General features: G+C 45.0%; 1 protein-coding gene across 3 annotated transcripts in view; it reads left to right on the forward strand.

The window, feature by feature from the left end:
• The window catches only part of AGPAT4 (1-acylglycerol-3-phosphate O-acyltransferase 4), a 1,410,257-nt gene that overhangs the window by 1,245,441 nt on the left and 140,163 nt on the right, over positions 1-24,653 (forward strand). For 2 of the 3 annotated variants that reach the window (XM_060029668.1, XM_060029670.2), the window contains one exon: positions 4,836-4,953. In XM_060029668.1, coding sequence (XP_059885651.1) covers positions 4,836-4,953 — 118 coding nt within the window. Of the gene's footprint in view, positions 1-4,835; positions 4,954-10,572; positions 13,305-24,653 lie in introns of those variants that run through there. The other variant, XM_060029671.1, reaches the window with a different exon arrangement.

Genomic DNA, 24,653 nt, shown 5'->3' on the forward strand with positions numbered 1-24,653 from the left:
TGGGACTATCAGAGATGAAAAGGACAGAGGAAAGGCATTGGCTTTGGCAACTGTGGCCTCACCCGTGTCCTTTCTGAGAATAGTTTCAGCAGGTCAGGCAGAAGTGAGATCCAGCCGCACAGCAGTGGGTCAAAGAGTGGTGGAGAGTGAGGGCGTCGGCTGGGCGCAGAGGAAGCAGAGATTTCCCGCCCCTCGGCCTCAGGGTGTGGAACCACTCTGTGACAGTGCCATGGCCTTCAACCCTTAGTCCTCTCTGTAACATGTGACGTCATCGTGAAAGAAACTGTAGCAGCAAAAGCACAGGGTCTGAAGTCAGAGCCCAGGGGTTATACACTGAACCTGCTGCTGAGTCTCTGTGGCCGCAGGCAAGTTCTGTTGCTTCTTGAAACTGAGGTTTCTTCCTCTGAAATAGTTGACAGCAGCCCTACCTATTAGGAAGGCTACAATCGCTAAATTAAATGATCTACTCCAAGCTCCTGACAGAGAGCACAGCCTCCTAATATAATAGACATGGTCACTGTTAGTTCTTTTTTTTTAAATTAATTTATTTATCGGAGTAGCATTGCTTTACCCTGTTGTGTTAGCTGCTGCTGTACGATGAAGTGAATCAGCCGTATGTGTACTTATGTCCCCTCCCTCTGCAGCTGCTCACTGCAAACCTATTACAGCTTTGTAGCCGTCACGGCACGATTCTTAGACACAGCTCTGTGTTCTTCATGGCATCAATGGGAAAACCAGCCAGAGGACAAGAGAGCTGGTTCCATGAGCATGTGAGGAACGGGATGCCATGCCATTTAATTTATTGATTTACTTTTAAAAAAATTAAACTACAGTTGATTTACAATATTGTGTTAGTTTCAGGTGTACAGCAAAGTGATTCGGTTATACATATACATACATATACATTTATGTGTGTGCATATCTATAGATTCTTTTGCAGATTCTTTTCCATTATAGGCATTATAAGATATTGAATATAGTTCCCTGTGCTATACAGTAAATCCTCGTTGCTTATCTGTCTATACATAGTAGGTGTATCTGTTCATCCCAAACTCCTAATTTATCCCTCTCCCCCTACCCCACCCTTTCCCCTTTGGTAACCATAAGTTTATTTTCTATGTCTGTGAGTCTAATTTTTTCATAAATAAATTTATTTGTATTACTGAACATATTTATTTTGTACTCTGCATCTGATCATTCCAATCTCCACAACCTTTGCTGGTCAAGTTCTGCAGTTTTGCATTTCTGCCACTTTCACTCATGGTAGCTTGTTTTCGCCTGTATTTGGTGACTTTTTTATTGTGATCCCAGACTTCTTGGAATTTTATTTGTGTGATTTTTTTTTTCTTTTTGAGGTTTGTCTTTTTAAAGTGCATTACTCTACAGAAAATATTTTTGCTTCAGCCAGGTTCTTGGGTATACTGCCAATCCAGGAGTATTTCAAATTAACTTTTTGGCGTGAGTCCATTTTTAACCTAATCAAGTGGTATGAATTCTTTTCACAAACGCTGTGCATAAGGCTTAGTGGTTGGGAATTCTTAGAGGAACTTTGTCTCTCCGACCTGCTCCACCATAGGACGAAGGCTGAGACCAGCACATAAGTTTTTTTCATCAATTCTTTATCAATTCTCTCTTCTGGGAGAATTTTTCCACCTTCCACCCTGCTCTGGCCCAGGTCCCATCTCTGCTTGTAAAGACCAGGCCTTGGGCAGCCTGGGACTAGGAAAATAGCCCCATAGCAAACACCAGATTCCTCCCTCCCTGTACCAGTAAGATTTTCTCTTTCTTATCCTAACCTTCAGGGATTTTCCTGACTTTTCCATCAGATAAACCGTTAAGCAAAAACTTTTTTTGCATATTTCATCCAGCATTTTTAGGTATATAGACCTCGGAGAAATTGCACTTAGCATGCAGTGCGCCATATTGCTGAAAAGTGGCATCTTCAAATTAGTCTTTGATAAGTAACATTATGTATTTCTCTGATCTGTATGCCTCCAGTAAGCAATTTTAAACCACTGCTACAGAATTACAAGCTCCTGAACCTTAAAAAGAGAAGCTGGGGACATAGGATCGGGAAGGGTATTTGCTATGTTCACTTGGGGTTAGGACCACACGTGATCTGAGCTGATTGGAAGACGCGTACTTGAGACACAAAGCTACTTACTAAATCTTGTGTCGGTTCTCATTCATCACAGCTTTATCACTGGGCTCTGGGCCATGAGTGGTCTTTACATTGTCCCAGAGCCAAAGGAAGTTTTCCGTGACCTGTGGTTACTTCTTAGTGTTAAACTGATTCTGCTTTGTTCTAACAAAGTATTTACAAATCACATGACGTCCTCTGAGTTACAAAGGAAGTTTCCTTTGTGAACGGGAGAGCTGATTAACAGAAAGAAATTGGTTTCACCTCAATGACCACCATCAGGGATGCACCCCACATGCCCTTGCTGGTTCACGGGGTCCTGTTCCAGACGATTGTCAGGCTGCTGCCTTCATGGGATGTGTCATTTGTTCACTGACTCAGCTAAAATGTACCGAGTGCCTGCTAGGTACCATGCACTGTGCCAGACACTGGAGAGAAGAAGAAGACACAAACGTGATCTTGGCCTTGGATGGATTCACTTTCTATTGGAAATAACAGAAAAATAAATACTAATTACCATAAAAACCATTAAATGCTGCAAACGAGGTGTAAACACAGTTATTTACCTCCTAATACTTCATTCTTAAAGAGTGAAAACTTAAACATTTCAAAAATATTTAGAATCTAATGATGAAATGATAAAAATTGGATTCGTATCTGGGATGAAGGATCCACTCACCAGATTCCACATCTGATCTAGGTCCCTCTCTGCGCTGTGGTATCTGAGGATGATTGCTCTACTTACTGACACAGTCGTTTCTTTTTGGCTGTGTTGGGTCTTCGTTGCTGCGCGCGGGCTTTCTCTAGTTGCAGCGAACGGGGGCTACTCTTCGTTGCGGTGCGTGTGCCCCTCGCTGCGGGGGCTTCTCTGGTTGCGGAGCACGGGCTCTAGGTGCGTGGGCTTCAGTAGTTGCAGCGCGTGGGCTCAGTAGTTGTGCCACCTGGGCTTAGTTGCTCTGCGGCATGTGGGATCTTCCCGGACCAGGGACTGAGCCCATGTCCTCTGCATTGGCAGGCGGATTCTCAACCACGGAAGCCCTGACACAGTCGTTTCGGAGCACAGCCATCCCAGCACCACTTGCTTTCACTCTCACCATCTAGAAAACCTGCTAAGAGACCATGGTGCTGGTGGAGACCCCGTGTGTGAGCATCTCTGGTTTGGGTTTCCATCCTTCAGGTTTTCCAGATTTTTGATTTGATCGGCCCTGGTGCTGTTATACACGAGGGGAGCAGCCTGAAACCTGGCGCTTGGCGTTTTTACTACTCAGAGGCCTCCTTTGTAGAATAAGTTTGACAGCTGCCTGATTTCTCTAGGTTACTTTGATGGGCCACTGAAATGATGGAGATCAAAGTGTAAAAACCAATGTGTTACAACTTTGTAAAGTGTCATCAATGTTATTATTAGAGTAATATCAGAGTATTAGAGCATTTCATGTCATTTGATTTCTTCACTAATTTATATTTTAAGTCATTTTTAGTACTTTCTTAATCTAAAAATAGCTCTGGGAATGTTTTAAGAGTCATTACAAATTAATAAAATGCCCCGCACGTTCGTATTAATTTTAAAGCATAGAAGAAAATAATTTAATACCATAGAGGCCAAGAAGGAAGGGTTCTGTTTGGATTAACATTTTGAAATATACTTCTAGACCACAGAGTTCTTGTACTAAATCCCAAAATGTACCAATTCTTTTTCTGCATGTGTCATTCAACACTGAAGTAAGTGAAGAGATTGTAGTGTCTGAACAATTAGACAGGCACAGAATACCTTCAGCGGCTCCTTTGAAATCCCTCCTCCTTTTTGTGGTATATGAGTCAGGGGTGATTCTTTCCTCTGGCTTGAATAATGTTAGCAAACATTTCTGAGAGCTTGCTGTAGGTCTGGAGGTCATTCTGTTATCAGGTAATGTGTGTCAGATACTCGTCCTGAACCTTCAAAGAGATTAACCTACCTGATCCTTGATACCACCATGCACTAGGCATTTTGATTTCCATCTGAGATGGGAACTTTCAGAGAGTTAAGGAATGTTCCCAAAGCCACGCACCCAGGTGGAGCTGGGATTGGAACCCAGGCGGCTCTGGCTCCAGAGCCCAATCTCGACCTCCAGCTGTTCCCCATTCCTGCTGCCACTCCTCTGTCATATCAGCTTCACCTCCCTGTTCCTGCCCCGTCCTGTCTGTGACCACGTTCCTGTCCAGGTGCAGGAATGAAAGATAATAAGATGTTGAAGAAAGTTTAAAAGCAAAGATTTTGGAGTCACACGGACTCTGCTGCCTATCAGCTGTGGGCAATTGTTTGACATGTCTAGTCCTCGATGTAAAATAAAAACTAGTACACTCACCTGATGAAGCGTCTAGCAAGAAGGTTTTAAGAGTATGTGTCACCTTGCCTGCATGTTAAGCACCCACTAGATGTTATGTGTTATAATTATTCAAGACCATAAAAAAGAGGAACTCAAACTGCGAAACTGCAGTCTTGTCTTAGCTCGTAGGCACAGGCCAGATGCTGAAACCATGTTGGTGCTTGGCCCTGCATGGCCAGAGCCGTCCGCCACTTGTCGAGTGAGTTTACTGTTGAGCTTCTTGCCTGAAGGCACTTCCGTCTCTAAGAACTTCCTGTGCACTGTTTCAAGGGACCCACGTGGAGCCCACTGTGAAGATCTGACTTTCAGCTCCTTCTGTCTCATTCACCCAGGCCTACCGAGTTGATGAGAAGACGGCAGAGCGGGCTCGGTGGGAGCACGCCTCCAAAGAAACGATCAAGAAGACCTCTAAACCCTGTCCCCGTTGCCACGTGCCGGTGGAAAAACATGGTGAGTCTGGGCTGGGCACGAAGTGAGGGCGTCTCAGGGCGTCGGCTGCGTGGCTGGGACAGTCAGGGGCTCTACGAGGGCTTGCTAGCTGGGGAGTTCAGCGCTGGGACTTTGGCGCCATCTGGCCAGAGTTTGAGTCTCAGCTCTCTCACGTCAAGCTTCTTAGCCTCCTAAGCTGCAAGTCCTCTTCTGTAAAATAGAGCTGATAACAGAAGCTGCCCCGCAGCAATAGAACCATATGACATGGTGGGTGGCAAATGCCTCCCGGTGCGTGACAGAGGAAGCACTCGAGAAACGCTGACTGCCCTTATTATTATTTATTATTAACACTACTGAACACTTTGCACCTGATTTTTAAAAACAAGTGCTAGGGAGACGTTCCAGTCCAGTATTTCCCCCAGAGCGCCCTCCACACTACTCTGGTGTCTAGAGATACTCAGCGGGGAAAGGCAGGTACCACCACGTCACATACATCTGACTCTCGCTTCCCACTGTATCCCCTCTTGGAGAATAACAGCAAGGAAAACAACTGACTTGTACTGAGCACTTACTGAATGCTGGTTCTAAGTCCCCTTCGAGTATCAGATCATTTAATCCTCACAGACACCACATAAGGAAGCTATTATTATCCCCATTCGTAACATACATTCAAGCCGTTCAGAATGCCTTTTGTAAAGAAATCTGTTTAACTTGGTGTAACCAGTTGGTTCGCAATTTTTTGGCCATGAAACTCTCTCTTTCACGTCAGTGATTCCTGTCCCTTTGAACACGGGACACGCTCCGGGCTCTGGTTTCACCATCCCTGTGGCGGGAGAGTTAGTGCCTTATGTTGGGGTGACGCTTGGCTCCGTCATTAAACTAGCCTTTCCATGAGTGTGTCTCTGAATGGGACTTTTGCCTTCTACCAGCTTCTCTCTAAATTTCAAGCATGGGAGGGGATAACTTGGGGACACCTCTGGATGGATGAAACGACATTCACCGTAGTCAGGGACTCCCAGGAGCCCACGTGTATCTGCTGCTTTGCACAGCTTTACGGGCTTAGAAACACCACCGTCCGTATTCAGATGGTTCTCCCTGGGGATAGTCTACACCCAGGGCAGCGTCTCCCTTCCCTTATACGTGTTGTCACGTCCATGCATCCTCACACCCTGGGAGCCACCACAGCTGTGGGGAGACCTGAGAGAGCTCCTACCAGAAGGAGCCCCTCCCGGCTCCCGGCTCCTTGCCTCCTGCCATGTGGCCCCATGTAACCGCTGGAGGCCACTGAGAGGGAGACCAGCTGGGCTCTGGGGACACGACCATGCTCGTGGCTGTGGTTTTTCCTCCCCCCGTTGACCTCCCCCTGCTCTGATGCCTGCTCTGTGTGATCATGTGGTCTGGGGGCCATCGCTGTGTAGCCCTCCGGGCTCTGTAGTGTTGCTGGAAGTCAAACTCTAGTCTATATTCAGAGCATTCCTCTGGCCTGCCCCCTTCCCAGGGGCCCTGCTACCTCGCGGGAGCCGGCGGGGCACCCATGCCATCCACCTTAAAGCCATCCCAGCCCAGCACCCAGACTTCTTTCTAAATGTGAAACACGTCAGTACGTGCACGGTAGGGTCAGCAGCGTTAGCTCGGCAGAGAAATAAACGAAGCACAGGTACTGTTTTTCCCACCTTCTCTTCACTGGGCCTTCACTAGCCGCCCTTATTATTACATATTATTAACACTATTAAATACTTTGCATCTGATAAAAAAAAAAAAAAGAAGATGGTAGGGAAACTTCCCGGTCCAATATTTCCCCAGAGTACTCTGATATCTAGAGATACTCACTGGTTTGTCGGGGCTGAGAGCTGGCCTGCTGTGCGTGAAACCCAGCCCTCGGCCCCAGGGTGGGCCCTGAGGCTCTCTTTCCTCAGAAGAGTACCCGATAAATAAATATTTGTTGAATTTAAAAGGAGCTAGGAAAGGAGATAGACACATAAATAGATAACCTTATAAAATATGACAGAGAAAACAAGCTAGTAAAGGAAGAGCTTGTGGTTAAGAGACGGCTTCCTGGCGGAGATGATGCCTGAGCCGAGAATAAGGGTCAGGGTTACGAGCCAGGCAAGGACGTGGCAGAGAAGCCTTCCCGGCAGCCAGCAGGTGCAAAGGCAGGTAGAGCATCAGCGCCGGTGTGTGCGAGAAGCCCAGCTGTTTGGAGTTCCTGGAAAAGGTTGAGGAGCATCTGCTCAAGCGGTGGGTGGCAGGAATGTAGGGCCCGGAATGACATGCAGGGCTTGGACCTGATTCTGTAAGACAGGGAACTGCTCCGGGCTGTGAGGCCAGAAAACGACGTGCTCAGACCTGCCTTGAGTCAGACCACACCTGCAGCCCCAGAAGGTAGAATTGAAGGGGTCAGGTGATTCCTGACTATAGACATGTTTCCTAATCTGGTTCTTTCTTTGAAATATTGTGATGTACTCTACGTGGAAAGCTCTGATTTTTCACCTATAGATTTTTGGTTTTAGTGTCTACAGCTGATTTTAATTTTTAACAAAACGTACGTCACTTTACAATAACCAGGATAGCACGTTAAAGGTGGATCCCCATTGGACACGCAATTCTGTCTCTTGGAATTTTGATTCCTTGCCAAAGGTCCAGGTACATGTGTTCCAGAGTATTCTCAGAATCATTAAATCATGAAAAATTGGAGCATATGCAGGTGTTCTTTAATGGGTAGAGGGACAGGCAATCTTTAAAAGAATGAGGCAGAGCTAAATATATTAAAAAACAAAAAAATGCACAGAATATATTGTTGAGGGAAAATGCTTCTTCACGATTCTGTGTAGCGTATGGTCATGAAGGACTAAAGGGAAGGTTTGTGTTTTCTCAAAATTTTGTTTGAATCAATTCGAGATGAATGACCCGTACTGAGAAAGTGTGGGACAGTAACAACACGTCTAGGAGTCTGGGATTAGGCAGGACTGGACTCCGTTTCAGGGAAACCTGATTCTCCCACTGGCTTAGAGGTCACACCTATAGATTTTTAACCTATGAACTGAAAAGCTGAAACTTTCAGCTTATTAATGATAGTCTCTACTGTTTTAAAGGATATCACTACGACCAGAACAAACTTAGGCTCCATTAGCAAGAAAAGCTAGTCTCATTATCTAGCTCTGTACCTAAATTCATAGCCTGTTTCCTATTCAACTGAATCCCAGAAAAGTAGTTCTCGCTTCAGCAAAGCTGTCATGATAATGAGAATTGTTTCCATTTTAAACGCAGGCTGAACTTGGCACTCCCTCCTACAACGCCCTTTAATCCCCGGAAGTTCTTCCTTTACTTCCACCTCAAACAGATGAGATTCAGGATTCATTTTCTCTGCAGTAAGCGTCTGTTGCCCGTTAAATTTGCCTTCAGGTCATTCAAGAGCTTCTGATCGCTCATTAAATCTAAGGGCAGAGTGGCCAGTCCATGGTGTGTTGGCTGTGCACCGTTGGGGCTTTTCATGGTTTGAGCATCAGTCAGGAGACGGAATCCTCTAAGAGGGAAGCTAGACTTTCTCCATGCAAATATCCACACATGAGCACGGCGTGGTCAGCAGCTTCTTGCTCGAGTTTACGTTTAAGCCGGCAAGGCTTTTAGAATTGGAGTCCCTGACTCTTCTCCAAATTATGGGGTCTAGCATATTCCTTCCATGTTACACACCAGGAAGAAAAGAAAGTTAACAACATGAATATCCTCTCTCTTGCTATTTCCTTTCTTCTTATTCCACTGTGCCATTGTGAGTCTAGTTTCTATAATAAAATCTTACTTGTTAAAGCTAGTATTCCAGATCCGTTAAGATTTTGGTATAATAGGCAAACATTCTCAACCTTTCATTCAGTCTCACTTAATAGTCCGTTGAATTTGAATACATTGCTTAAGCATTCTTTATGATATTCCAGAGAAATTTAAGTGATTATACAGTATTACATTATTTATTATATTATTGACATCCTAAGTGCACAATGAATAAATATGTGTTGAAAATTACACAATCCTGTAATTGTGTAATGCTAATTGGGAAATAGTAAGAGAAAAGTATCACACGTTTTTCCCTTTATTTTCCACATATTTGAATTTTTAAATGATCTTTAAAGCAAACCAAAAAGAAGTAGAAAACTATGGGATTTTAAATGCCCTTAAGTTGGTCTAAAACAAATGCCTTTAGTTACATAATCATAAATATTTTATATTAGTGCAAGCTCTCATGCCAAGCTTCTAATATAAAAATGAGACAACACTGGGCTTCCTTGGTGGCGCAGTGGTTGAGAGTTCGCCTGCCGATGCAGGGGACACGGGTTCGTGCCCCGGTCCGGGAAGATCCCACATGCCGCAGAGCGGCTGGGCCCGTGAGCCATGGCCGCTGAGCCTGCGCGTCTGGAGACTGTGCTCCGCAACGGGAGAGGCCACAACAGTGAGAGGCCCGCATACCACAAAAAAAAAAAAAAAAAAAAGGACAGCACTGAAGCAATTCTTTGGAAAATTTGGCAAGAAAAAATGGCTTAACAAGACAACTGGTAAAATTGAACAATGGAGCACATTCAGTGCTACATGGAATTCAAGGAAAGACATTGCTTTTGATGGGTGATCTGGGAAAGTCACTCACAAACGGTTCTCTACATATAACTTCATACAGATAACTTTCTCTTGACTTCGCGGCAGACTTGGTGTCTGATCCCCAGAAGCAAGTAGGGAAAGTATTTAACAAATGGGGGAGGTGGGGAATCCCAAAATAAGGGACTTTTCATCTCATACTGGAAAGGCCCTGTTCCATGAAAGAAAGAACATTGGAATCACACACATCTTGGTTAAACCTCCGGCTTCACACTTAAAAGCCTTGAGACCTTGAGAAAATTCTACAACCAGTTAACACCCTCATCTCACAAGGTGCTGTTGAGGAATAAATGACATAACAGATGTAGAGCACCTAGTATTATTCATTAGTTTCTTGCTATCCTCATCTTAAATAAAATTTTGAATAGCATGAAGGAACCTATTCACTATTAAATGCTTTTGGAACAGCTGTCCCAACTCCTGTCTTATGAATTTTTTCAAGCCAAGTAACACTGAAGAAATGATAAAAATTACTCATAGTATATATTGATGTTATTATGTATTTAATTGTTAAATATATTATTGTATACTTAAAATATTAAATTTACTGTATATTTAAATAAGGAATCGACCCCGTCTGTGAAACACAAAGCGTTTGTCTTTAAATCCCATCTTAAGAGAAGTCAGTAAACTCAGATTTACAAGTAAAATTTGCCCTTGATGGACGTGTCATGCTTCGATCTCACTCATTTCTTTTTTTTTTAAATTTTTATTGGAGTATAGTTGATTTACAATGTTGTGTTAGTTTCAGGTGTACAGCAAAGTGAATCAGATATATATCTCCATTCCTTTTCAGATTTTTTTCCCATATAGGTTATTCTCTCATTTCTTAACGAATGTCAGAACTTTAGAACTTCCCAGTGGGCTTTCTGGTTTGTTTTCCTCAGTTCAGATTCTGCTCTTGGCTTGCAATAATTCTGTTAGGCAGCATTTCTGGAACAGAAGGTTGGTGCGGGAGTGTTTCCCGGGTGCTTATTTGTGGCCTCTGTCTGCCCACAGGAGGGTGCATGCACATGAAGTGCCCGCAGCCCCAGTGCCAGCTCGAGTGGTGCTGGAACTGCGGCTTGGAGTGGAACCGCGCCTGCATGGGGGACCACTGGTTCGACGTGTAGCTGGAGCAGTGGCCACGCAGGCGCACTCAGCCGCCATCCCGCTGGGAAACATACAGAGTGTCCTAGTGTCATCTGCTACTTCTCCTTTCTCTAAACACACACACACACACACACACACACACACACACACACACACACACACACACTTCAAGTTCTTTCCAAAATCACAAAAACAGTTATAAGAGAAGCTCCCAGGATCCCTTTCATTGTGCCCCTGGGAAACAGCCAAGCTAATGGTGAGACCATCAGGACGTATTCACAGGCCTCGACGATACGCGGACACCAGGGCACAGATGGCAGCGCAATTCGCCTTTTGTACGGGTTGTCATTCTTGAGTGAATTCAAGTCAGGCTGGAAAAATACACAGAGATTTCTCAGGTTCAATTACCTGCCTTTTACCTTCAGCAAACAATGGGAAGAAGCCTTTGGTGAGGTGGGAACTAGTTTTGAGGAACTATTGTCAGTGGTTCTCTCTAAGACTGACTGCAATGGATTCTGAGAACGACATTCACAGCTTAAAAAGCGATGCCCTTATTTAAATTTTCAGAAAGCATCTATTCCCAAAGAACACAGGCAATAGTCAAAACCATGTGTTTATCCCCAAGAATTCTATTTTTATGTATTGCATTAATGAAATATCAACTCTGCACAAATCAGCTTGTCAACTAACTGAGAAATTATGAAACTTAATCTGAACATTGAGTGTTCAAATGTATAGGGAAGAAATCAAAACTTAGTGTACTTTCACTTCATTTAATTATACGCAACGTTAGAAAGATATTGTTTTTCTGAAAATATTACACAATCGAGAATCTGATTTTAAACATTCATTTTGAGCTTGGAGAATAAGCTCGTACATCTGGCTTCACTGTCAATGTAATGAATAAGGTGCCTCTAGAGGGCACACTTTTAGAAATGATTTCATAATGATTCTCAGTGTTAACAAACATGCAGGTTATTAAAGCAGAATCTGTGAAGAAGGAGCATTTCCAGATCATCAAAATGAAATTTTATGCACTTTCTGTCCACCTGGACCATGTTAACTATATTTTTTTGTATCAGAATATTTTATTCTGGACCCCTTTCAGATCTGATTCAGATTAAAGTTGTCAAAGCAACAGAGTGCAAAGGGAAACTGCAACAACAACAAAAATGTGCCTAAAAGGATAAAGGGGGTCATTGGGGACGAATCGCGGTGATACGGAACCAAAATACATTATAAGTGTAATTAACATGGCTCAGGACAGCCCACTCGGGGCTCTGCCCCCCCAACGGGTTATTCAGAGTTCTTTTCTCTAGGATGTAAACTCACACGAGAATACTTCCTCACGTTAACATGGCTTGAATTGGATTGGTGATCAAGTTTTCATCCTTTTTTTATTTTTGAGGTGTTCACAATACATCAAAAAGAGCTGTGTTTACACTGAATGCGGCAACCCATCCTCCACAGCACAGCGTGTGATGGAAAAGTCAAACCACTGTCTTTGTTCTCGCCCGCCTTCTCAGGAAGATCGTGACCATCACTGAGGGTGTAATGACTCTCACTAGAGCACAGGGTTTCTTTTGGATTTAGAGACCCTGGAAATTATGAAATCTGTAGCAGGCCTTGTCTTTGTAGACGTAGCACCAGAAATCCTTGCTGTAGGGAGAGAGGGAAGGACCCCAGCAGACTCCCCCAGGACATCTGTCCCTCTGTCCCTAACCATCCATCCAGGGACAGTCCCCCCTCTCCGTCTTCCTCAGAGGTCCTGCAGCTGGGAAATGATAGGGGGGAGGCAGCCTCGTCAGTGGGAACGGCCTCTCATGGCTTCACTCTGTCGGAAAATCCAACCTCCCCAGCACGGCCCAGAGGCTGCCACCTCCTGTCAGGGAGCCTATGGATGGTACAGAGATAGTGGAGAGCCAGTCTCCCAAGTAAGAAAGAGGCAGGTCACCAGGCTGGAGCCCCACATCCCCATGGCTGGCATCAGGGCTCAGCCTGGAACGCACGCGGGGCCTGCCTGCGAGTTACCAACAGTTCCAGCAGGTAGCAGCTCCGTACGCGGAGCCGGCAGGACAGTCAGGTGGTTCCCTCTGTAGGGGGGCACCCAGCATCTTATACCCGCCACAGCTTTGCGGTTTAATGACTTTGCTGTTACTGCCCCCTCCCGATCTGCATGGTTTGTTGGGTGCGCCAGGCAGACAAGGTTTGCTCCCACTCCTGCAGGCAGTAGACGTCCTAGGTCCCTGCTACTTCCCTGCTGGTACCTTCTTTTTCTTTTCAGAATAGAATACTGATTCTTAAAACAAGTTAAAGAACAAGCAGCCGCTGTAAATGAGTATGAATCACAAACCACTATAAATGAACATGTCTGAGCATTGAACGGTGCAACAAACTGTGAATCTAGCAAAAGAACAGAAATAAAGTCTTTGCAGAAGAATCTTTACTTTTCTCTGAACTGTGTAAAGAAATACTTGGCAACTATGTCTAAGGTTGTGCTCAAATTGTCAATAAAAGTATCCAAAGAGTTTCTGAGTCCATCTTTGAAGACATGTTATCAATAAATGCTGAAGGTGTGGGAGGGAAGCCCAGGACGTGTCCCTCGTGGCCCGAAAGGGTTACCTGGTGAGGCCGTGGCCATCGTGTCTCTATTCTGAGCTCCAGATGAACCCTGGCTGTTTTAAAACTAGGTAGTTTCTCCAGTGCTATCAAAATTTAAAAGGGCTCTACAAGGGGGAGGTGGGGAGAGGAGGGAAGGATTGGGAGTTTGGGGTCAGCAGATGCAAACTAGTATATACAGGATGGATAAACAACAAGGTCCTACTGTAGAGCACAGGGAACTATATTCAATATCCTGTGATAAACCATAATGGAAAAGAATATATATGTGTAACTGAGTCATTTTGCTGTACAGCAGAAATTAACACAACCATTGTAAGTCAACTATATTTCAGTAAAATTTTTTAAAATTTTTGACAGGGCTCTGAAAAGCAAACCATCACTTAAAAATCTAACAGTTACTTTCCTGCCTTCTCAGCAAACTTTTCTAATAACTGTTTAAAACAGAAGTTTGTGTTGGGAAAGACCGCGGGACTTTCTGCCATGTCACTGCAGAAACGTTGGGTGACTTTGCATTGCTCTCAGCGCGGGTGTGTTGACTCTGCGCTTCTTTGGCTGTGTTGGTGGCTGTGCATTGTTCACTTTACAAGGAGTCCGTGTCTCCGTGATGTGGATGGAACATTCTTGGAGAGCTCCTCTACATATCTGCGGCAAGCAGCACACCCCGAGGGCCCCTGGTGCCAAACATCACAGGAAATGCTCTGAGGAAACACCACGTTTCTAGAAACGAAGACAGAGAAAGCAGTTGAGTGAGCGACTCCACTGCCCCCCTGGGTGTGAACCCTGGGGACAGTAACAGCAGCCACCTCGTGGGGCTGGTATGAGGACTACATGGATTGATTCACATAAAGCCCTTAAGACAGTGCCTTGCACCCGGGAGACATTCAGGAAGTGTTCCTTATTATTAATAGATGAACTAGTCAGTGGAGACCCCCGAACAAACTAACGAAAAGCACAGAACGAATGCAAACTAATTGCAGGCGCCGGGAAGGTGTGTGTGTCCCTTCACGGGGTTAGTGATTTCGTGGAAGAGGCGGGTGACGGACTCGCGGTGGATTTCAGTGTGTTGGATCAGCTTCTCCACGGTCCCAGAAATTCTCCTACAAAGGCAAGTTGCCAGCTGTGTTTGAAAGGCTTGAAGGGACAAGATCCAGCTGTTATGCCGACTCTCCAGGGGGACAGTAAAGAGCTGACACTGTGAGTAGAGACGAGTAAGTGCAGGTGTGGCTACCGACTCAAAAGGAGCAACCGGGAGCGGGGAAGCTAACATCACTGGCGCACGCGTCCCACCCCCCGTTACCCTCGCCAGGCCACTTCTGACACCACGGAGAGTATCTATGTCAGTTTTGAAAAGAAAACCCTATTTCAAAACAACACTGGGCCTGTCTTCAGATTACCCACTGTGAATAAACTGTCCAACCACAAATATTTCAGAACTTTCACTGCAGTTTGAATAATCATGCAAAACAAGGCAGGGAGTATTTTCTGGGAAGATCCGTTTGGCGCTCCCGTTGGTGACACTGTCTCAGTGGGACCTCGGTGTTCCCTGATCTCACCCTCTGATACGTAGGCTGAGAGAATCAACTTTGTCACTGTGTCGAGAGGTGTCCGGACCCAAGAAGATGGACTCACACTAATCTAGCTCATAAGAGAATGAGGTATGGAAGCTACAGGGTCAATTTACAATTTATATTTGCAAGGAGAAGCACACCTCCTGATTTCTCCTGAGATTTTCCATCTGCCCGGAATCTTTTCTTTACAGCCCCATCTTCCCCCTTTGCCTGGCCACCCTTAGGTCTCCGTTTAATCCACTTCTCCAGAAACCCTTCTCCAGCCACCCTAGTCTGCATTAGGGTCCCTTCCTCTGTGTTCCCAAAGCTGCACTACTTCCTGAGTCATAGTTGTCTGGTGTTTTTTCCCCAAACCAACAAGGTCCTCCCGACACCACTGGGTATCCTACGAGTCAATTCCATCTGATGGCTACCCGGAGTACGTGTCAGAATCCACAGGTTGAGGGCTCAGCCCCTCAAGACCACCCCCGACTCAGACACCAGTCACAGGTCCCAGGTTGCCACCTATACTTCTGACCGACGGGCTATAAATCGGGGGTTTCTATGACCCAACCCCTCAAGTTCAATATTACCCTGGAATGGCTCACAGAACTCAGGAAAGTGCTTTATTCACTGTTACCAGTTTGTTATAAAGAGTTCAGATTCAAGGACAGCCAATGAAGAGCTGCATGGGGCAGGCGTGGGATGGGGAGGGGTGTGCCGAGCGTCCATGCCCTCTGCGGGTGCCTCACCCTCCCCGTACCTCAACGTGTTCGCCAGCTGGGAAGCTGTCTGAACGCAATTGCTTAGGGTTTTTTAATGGAAGTTGCCTTAAGTAGACACGATTGGTTAGATCGTTGGCCATTAGTAATTCACCTAACCTCCTGCCCCTCCCCCTCTCCCTTCCTTCGATGTCAGGGCTTAGGGCTAAAATTTCCAACCCTCTAATTGTGCCTTGGCTTTCCTGACAGGCAGCCCCCATCCTGAAGCTACCTAGGGTCTGACCACAGTCATCTCATTAGCATACACATCACTCCAGGGATTCCAAAGGTTTTAGGAACCATGGGCCAGGAATCAAATATTTATATTTTATATTTATTCATATTTATTATAATTCATTCATATATATATTTCATAATAGCATTTAACGTGTGAAACTTTAATCACTTATTTACTTATCTCTACCCCCCAGGAGCAGATAAGGAGAACATAACTATAGTACTCGCCTTTGTATCCACAATACCTAGTGCCCGGCCTGCCACATTCCAGGCTCCATAACTAGGGAATTGCATTTTGGAGTTCTGAGCAAATCTACTTGAAAATCAAACCACAGTGAAAAGCTAACTTGTAGAGCCTAGACTCAGAGCTAAGCGACTCAGCTGCATGACCAGTGTCCCCTGGGCAGACGATCACTTTCCATTCCAAAGGCACATATGACGCAGGACGGAAATCCCTGGTCTCAGATCAGGTATCCTTAGCTGGGAGTCCCTGAGAATTGCACTCAAAGGGTTCTCCCCTTGAACCCTCCTCCCCTCCAGTGCCCGGGTGACCTCACGTGTACATTGGCTGTTCTTGAAAAAACTCTCCAACTGTACTAGCAAAGACAAACTCTGCAGTTTTTCCTTTCTATAGATAATTTGTTTTATCCATGATTCTTGGCTTCTTAATTCCAAACTCAGAGTGACTTCAATGGCATTTTTGTGAGATGCTATTAAGCATCAAATCTCCTCTCAGTATTTTTTCCCCTGGAAAGTGTTCCTTGTGTTTTTATTACAAAGTAATTATTTCATTATCACATTCCAGAAAGTAAAAAAGGCAAAAAGGAAAAATTAAAACCACCGTTTAGAAATAATTATCTCGCATCTTACTTATTTCTACTTAAAAACATAAGATGAGCATCTTCCCACGCCAATAGATTTCTAAAATGACAACTTGTCAGGACTTCATTATGATCAACTGTATGCTAATTAAGTTAATAAGTATTTCTTTGAAATTTCCCAGTTTAATTCAAAAGTGTTTTTCACGTAGTCATTAAACAGTTTGGGTATGAAAACTACTGAGCAGCATGAAAAAATGTTTATAATGTAATGGGGAGTAAAAAGGAGCTTACCAAAATGGTACGTATGCTGTAACTGCAATTATTTTTTAAAAATTAAGTCTAAGAAAAAGTGATTGAAGAACCTATATTAAAATGCATTTTGCTATGGTGACAAAATTATACGTGAACTTTCACTTGTCTCTACTTTGCACGTTTCTTGGCAGTGTGAAAATATCACTTTATAATGAAAAACAGTTTTTAATCTCCCGTGACAGTTTAAGCTGCCCAGATTGAACGCAGCCAAGAAATGAAGATTTTCCAATCAATATTTCAGTCCTTGCATTACCTGAACTTTACACAAATGATAACAAACCATTTAAAAACACTCTACTGCTTCTTTCAAAGGAGTTTTGCCAAATGGATTTGGACAGGGTGGAGTGGGAGAAAAATGAGTTGGGTGGAAGCTCTGGGAAAACGGGACTCAGTCTCCAGCCCCCCGTGAATACGACCCTTCTGAGTTTCTCGTGAGCATCTTCTCTGCCTCTTGTGGGGATGACCAACCTTCCCACGGAGCCCAGCACTGAGGGGGCTGCTGCACACGGACTGGCAGTTCAGAAACTGAGGCCATCCTGGGCGAAGAACGATGAGTTGGGCTCCCTGCCGTGGGCCACACTTTGGGGAGCCTGGCCCCAGGAACGGGCCTCCAGCAGGCCCAGCAGCCTTGGCTACTGTCGCCGCCTGACACCCCTGCCCCCACCTGAAATTTCTCCTGAGCCTCCCTCAAGCCGGACCGACTGCTACTGATGCCTCCCAAGGAGTTTGTCCCACTAAGAAGAGGATGGGCTGATACCATAGGAAGCCCTTGACTCTCACCAGGGACCCATCACGTGGTATTTGGAAATCTTTGAATTCTGAAGTACCTCTCTGCAGTAGCAGCTGGCTTTATGTTCAGGGCCATTTGTCATGGAGACGTTCCAATTTCATGAGTTCACACGAGCTCTGCGCATCAGCCATGGTTGAGTCACCGCTGTCTCCAGCCTGCTTGCCTGAAATATAGTTGATGTACAACGTTGTGTTAGTTTCAGGTGTACAGGAAAGTGAATTAGTTATACACACACACACACATTCTTTTTCAGATTCTTTTCCACTGTAGGTTATTACAAAATACTGAGTTTAGTTCCCTGTGTTATATGGTAAGTCCTTGTTGTTTGTCTATTTTATATATAGTAGTGTGTAGCTATCAATCCCAAACGCCTAATTTATCCCCCCTGACCCCTTTGGTAAGTATAAGTTTGTTTTCTACGTCTTCAACAAACAATTACTGAGCACTGAATATGATGGGTGTCAGGGCTACAGAAATAAAGACAAATTTCCTCTGCTCAAGACTGACAGGGAATTCCCCGGGGGTTCGTGGTTAGGAGTTGGTGCTGTCACTGCCGAGGGCCCGGGTTCAATCCCTGGTCAGGGAACTAAGATCCGAAACAAGCTGCGGTGCAGCCGAAAAGAACCCAAAAGACTGACAAACCATCAGAGGAGACAGATACGCAACCGCAACGCAGTTTGGTCAGCACCCTAACAGAAGCTGTGCTAGGTCCAGGCTTGGCGAGGGGAAGGATGAGGGGAAACTTCCCAGGGGCAGGTTGAAAGCATGAGTGAGAGCGGGTGGACGGCCAGCGTTAGGCCCGGAGGCTGTGAGCCGGCGGCCACAGAGAGCACAGGGACCTTCCTGCGTGGGTCCTGAATTGGGAGAAATTAAGGGAAATGAGGCCGGAGAAGCAGATCCAGACGTGGCCCTGCTAGAAAGCCTCAACTCCGCGTCGTGCATGAAGGGAAAACTTTGAGGGCATTTGAGAAGGAAGGTCCACTATCAAATCTGCATTTATGAAAGATCATTCTGTAAGGAATGGCTGAAGGGGAGTGGGACTGGAGAAAGGGGGTCATTTCAAAGGCTTTCCGCAGAGTGGACGCGAGGGGAGCTGAGGGCCGGAGTGAAGACAACGTGCTGACCAGGACAAGAAAGACTTCAGTACATACGTACTTAGGCCCTGAAGCCTCCGCCTCAGTGGACCCAGGAGCAGAAATACGACATGAGTGACAAACGAATGAAATCTAAATCAGGTCTGTAGTTCACTTCGTAGTATTGTACCAAATGTTCATGCCTCCGTTGGGATAATTGTGCCGTGGTTATGTAAGCTGCTAAAATTAGGGAAAGCTGGGCAAATATAAAGGGATGCTCTCTACATCTTTGCCACTTTTCTGTAAACCTAAAATTATTCCCCCCCAAAAAAGTATGGGATTTGGTAATCAGTTAAATGTGACAAGTGAGACAGAGCTCTCGCGTAAACCCAAGGCTGTCCTGAGTGGCTGTGAGGCTGGTGTCTCTTCAGCCAGGAGACAGGACACAGGATCAGGGCCACGTCTGCATGTGGCCTTGGTGGCAGCAAAGGAGTGGCTCCTGTGTACCTTTCTGCCTCTGACACACTGTGGAAAGGCCAATCCAATCTCAGGAGAGACCTCCTAGACCTGTTTTATGTGGCTCTCTGTGCTACTGAGAAGTCATTTTTAATAAATAGACTCTTAAGAATGATAATTTTAGATGACACCTTAAGATGGTAAAGAAATGACTAAGAGAGGCCATGTCATGTTAACCTGTTTGTAAAAGATGAGATGTGCATCTCTAATTGTTACACAGTATTTTAGATTAAACTTTCTCCTTCCAAATAAGTGAGCTGAGCAGAAGCGAAAATGTGATTTAAGTGATAAGGGAGGCGCCGTGGCTGAAGGCCAGGCCGTGAGCTTTGGTTCCCATCGGGTCAATTCAGAGGAAAGAGTAAGAAAAAGCAAACAAGCAGCCCCCAGGGAGTCATGTTTACAGCACAGAAGGAAGAAAGGTAGGAGGTCGGGCAGGGGAGATCGGAAGATGTATGAGAGCTTCTCACCTGGTTTTTCAAGCAAAGTCAGCCCAGATTGTCCAACATGCAAGAATATGCCAAAAAATACGGTCTTGACCTCTCCGCGGTGATTGTAATTCCTCAACATTAGAGGCAACTTTGGGAACTAATATATCTTCTGAAGGAGTATTTATATATAAGTTTAGCAGTCCATTCAGTTTCACTGCATTTTCTTTTTCTTCTGTCAACTTTACATGAAATGAAAGTTACTACTTAACAAGAAAAGAGCCTGTCTAGTATGACTCACTTTTTATACAATGAAATCATATGTATTTGCACTTACATCCACATCTGCTGATCCTTCCATCTGTATGTTTCCCAGAGGTTGATGGCTGGAAAGAGGCTTAAACCAAAAGCAGTGCTGGCATTTGTGGGTAGTGAGATTTCGGGTGATTTTTCTCTTCTTTTTTGTGCTTTTCTATAGTAGTTGAATGTTTTATAACAAGAAGGCATCATATTCATAGAGAAAACAAAAGTTGTTACTTAAAGGGAGAAGCCCACCAGGAATCTAAGACCAGAGACCAGACTAGCTAGTGCATATGTACTGGGGGTTCTCACTGGGGTTCTTGTGGAGAGCGTACTGGGGGTTCTTACTGGGATTCTTGTGCCCCACGTGGGCATCACACATCCGTGCTGTGATGCCCATGTGGGGAGACCCTAACAGTACAGAGGTCGACCATGTTCAGGTTCTGTTAAAATTGAACCTCCATCTGTTGGCTTGAATGTGTCCAAATTGGTCTGATTTGTGAGTTAACCGTGACCCAGACAGAGGTGTGGAGGGTCTCCGTGCAGACCAGATAATGGCACCGAGGGTTTCCTGGCCTCTGCTTTGACTGGACAATTCTGTGTAGACTTTCAGGCCACAAAACCTCCTCCAACTGCTGAATTTCCTTTCCAGGCTGCCTTGCTACATCTCTGCATTAATACTCACCAGTTGTACTTATCATGTGTGCATGAGCTAAACTATCTGCCTATGGTCCAGAGAACTGAATCCCTACATACATATTGCAACTTAGATGTGAGCATTTTAAATCAAGAACTATAAAGACCATTTTAACAATGTATTAAGAGAACTGCCCACTACAACCAAGCAAGTTTTAATCCCATTAATTTAATGATAAATTAGTATTGAGAAATCTGTAAGTTTAGCATTTCACACTATAGCAAAATTCATAACATAAAATAATCTCCTTTGATGGCAAAAGACATTTGATAAATGTTCATTATCAATGAACAACACTTAACTAGAAATTGAAGGATGCTTTCTAAACTTGATAGAGAACATGACTTATGGGTGGGACGTACAGGCATATGCTCATGAAGATTAACCCTTATAAAAAGAAGAAACATTTTAGTGACAACTATTGGTTATTCACCCAGCATCTCCGCTCCCTCTTTTTCCCGAGAGACCTTGATTCTGTTAGGTTATCCACTCCCGCTTTCAGCCACATGCCTCAGGGGAAGGTGACCAACCACACCCCAGAGAAATAAAAACATTTATCCAGACAAAACCTCGTACAGGAATGTTCAGAGCAGTTTTATCCATAAGAGCAAAAGGAAGGAACTTTTGCTCTTATGTCCATCAGCTGTTGAATAGATAAACTAAAATGTGGTCTGTCCACAGAATGGAAGGTTATTTGTTCATTAAAAGGAATGAAATACTGTGACATATTACAACATGGATGAAGCTTGAGAACATCACGCCAAAGGAAATAAGTCAGACACAAAAGACCACATATTGTGTGAATCCTTTTATATGAAACGTCCAGAAGGGGCAAATCCACAGAGATGGAAAACAGAGCTGGGGTGGGGGAGGGAATGGGGAACCATTGCTAACGGGCACAGTGTTTCTTCATGGGGTGGTGGAAATGTTGTAAAGTTGATTTGGGTGACGGATGCCGTAACTCTATGAATATACTGAAGCTGTTGAATCATACACCTGGATGGTGAATTGCATGATATGTGAATTATATCTCAATAAAGCTGCTACCAAAAAAGAATAAATGGAGGATGGAAAAGTAGACAGAGCAAATATGACCTTGTTCTCTTGAGGGACTTGGTGGCAGGGGGACAGATAAGGGTCAAGGTGAGGTGTTTGTTTTAAGATGGGATTGTGACCTCAGGTGTTTGTTTTAAGATGGGATTGTGACCTCAGGAGCCAGCACATAGGGAGAAGTGGAAAACAGAGAGTTATGAGTGAAGGTTCTAGAAGAGAGAAGACACGATTCACACAGGACTCCTAGACCAAGAAGGCTGGCCAGGAGGCCTCTAACGCCTGTCCTTTGTGCTGTTCATAGAGCCTCCTAAGAAAAGCAGTGTAGTGTGCCTTTGAACCCATCCTGCTGCCCAAGCCAGGGCAGACCCAGGCAGAGACCGTGCCCGAGCTACGCCTGCCCAAGGGACAGTCCATGTGAGCAGGTGGCCCGTGAATACCCTGGGAGAGACCCCAGGGAAGCCGGAGAGCAGAGAGGCTGCTGGATGCTGATATATCGTTTAATGTTCTATAGTTTGGGAAGCGGGCAGCTCCTCTCCCCCTCCTCCAACCTTCCTCCACACCCAGGAGGGAGGAAGGAAAGCACAGAAGGGCTTTGGACCCAGGTTTGGTTCAGTTCCACAGAACAGTCGTGGTGGGTAGTAAACACTAAACAGCTCTTCACACAAGGAAGAACAATTAGCAGATCGATTAATTGCATTTTATATCCATTTCTGGTCTCAAGGATAAGTATTCAAATGCGATCTTTTCCTTTCAATCAAACACATAGAAATTTCAAGTGAGCCTGGTTTCCTGCTATAAATTAAAGCAATTTTCACCTTTTCAGTGTTCAACCGTTACCTTTAAAAATATTTCCTGATTTAACAATACAAATTCAAAAGAAATAGAAATCTTGCGTCTCCTAACTTTCTCCGCTAAGCCGTTGGTGTTCAGGGTAAAAACTGGGGACACCCACATGGCTGAAGTGAGAACAACATGTCTTTACCCATGAGGAACTCGAAAAATATAGTTTGGCTTTAATTAACTTTGATTGAGAAGAAAACACACGATCTAGATATATCGTTTAATGTTCTATAGTTTGGGTGTCTGGAGTTCTTTAATAAGGCAACATGGTTACTCTGCCTACACATATGCAAATGAACGGAGGGATGCAAATAGCAAAACTTCTTCCCCAAGTGCAGGAAAAAAACACTTGATTCGGGACTTTAAGATCAAGTGTTTAAAGCTACCTTTAATGAGTTGGAAAAACAATGAGTTCATAAACAATTGAGTTAATAAATTATTTCTAGTCCAACAACCTTACTTATTTAAACTCCCTGGAAGAAAGAAGTGGTTCCTACCAGAGGCTAGTGGCAGAAATGTTTGGAGAAAGGAGAGATTAGCAGAGAAGAAACAAACCAGAAGGGCCTCCAGGGTGTCCAGGGTGACGTTAGGTGCCTAAAGAAAGGAGGTGAGGCGATGGAGAGAAGGCAAAGAGGGGGCCACTGGAAACAGAGCAGTCATCTCCGCACCCCCAAAGTCCGGGTTCCTGTGTCTAAGTGTCCAATCTAATCCTCACATCTATCATATACATACCACTATTTTAAAGGCTTTCTTGAATTAACTTTTACTGGAGTGCAGTAGCTTTTATTTTTTTAATATTTATTTATTTAGCTTTGGCAGCGTCGGGTCTTAGTTTCGGGACACAGGCTCTTCCTTGTGGAGCGCGGGCTTCTCTCTAGTTGTGGCTTGTGGGCTCCAGGGCGCACGGGCTCAGTAGTTGTGGCGTGAGGGCTTAGTTGCCCCGCGGCCTGTGGGATCTTAGTTCCCCGACCAGGGATCGAACCTGTGTCCCCTGCATTGGCAGGCGGATTCTTAACCACTGCGCCACCAGGGAAGTCCCTACATACCACTTTTATTACTCCCGCTTTATAGGAGAAACGATCACAGAAATAAGTAATTTATCCCAGGCCATCCTATGTGGAAGCCATTTGGAGCGGGGGTGGGGGGGGGAGGCAGACCTTGGTAATCCAAATAGACATGAGTGACAAGGATGACCCCTGGGTGAAAGGTACAGACATCACTGACAGAGTCCATACAGATGAGGAAGCCAAAAACAGCACCTCAGCCACTAGAGAATGTGAACCACACTCCGCCAGTGAATCCAGGCCCGTCTCCTTCTAACACTCCCACGCGCTGTAGGCTCCAGGCAAACGGTCCCCGTCAAAACTCAGCCAGGCTTTTTTCTTCCCTGTCTCTGAAATGTCCCAGCACGTCACACCTCCCTTGTGTGTGTGTGTCTTGTAATGTGACTCACCACCTCCCACACTAGGTTGTGAGCACACTGAAGACAAGAGCTTAGAGTCAACAATCCTAACTACCACCCCGCCTCCCCCCATGGCCTAGAACCTTCCCTGGTACACAACAGGTGCTTACTGTCTCATGAGTGAGCGAGTGAATGCATCAATTGGAGTCAGTGCTCTTATCTGCCTGCTGTGTATCTACACGATGTAGTAAAAATGAATGGGAAGTTACGTTTTGAAAAAAAAAATTGTAATGGAGATCAAACCATTTCTATGATTGAAGCGTCAATCCCATTTAAATAAAAAAGTTCTTTCCTATGATTCATTGAGCCTTCTTCCTAGTTGCAATCTGAGAACTCTGTACCCGCATCGGAGTGGGGTGGGGGGCAGCGATGGAGGAGGGGGAAAGGGGCTCACGCCCCAGGTGGGCCAGTCCCCTGCTGTGAAGCCACACCTCAGGCCCTCAGCCAAGTCCCAGTGAGGATGGGGCGGAGGGAAGGGGATAAAATGAGACACATACATGCCGTGTTCAGCACACTGTCTGCCCGCAGTAAG

Source organism: Delphinus delphis, chromosome 14, assembly GCF_949987515.2.
Source record: "Delphinus delphis chromosome 14, mDelDel1.2, whole genome shotgun sequence".
NCBI lineage: Eukaryota > Metazoa > Chordata > Mammalia > Artiodactyla > Delphinidae > Delphinus > Delphinus delphis.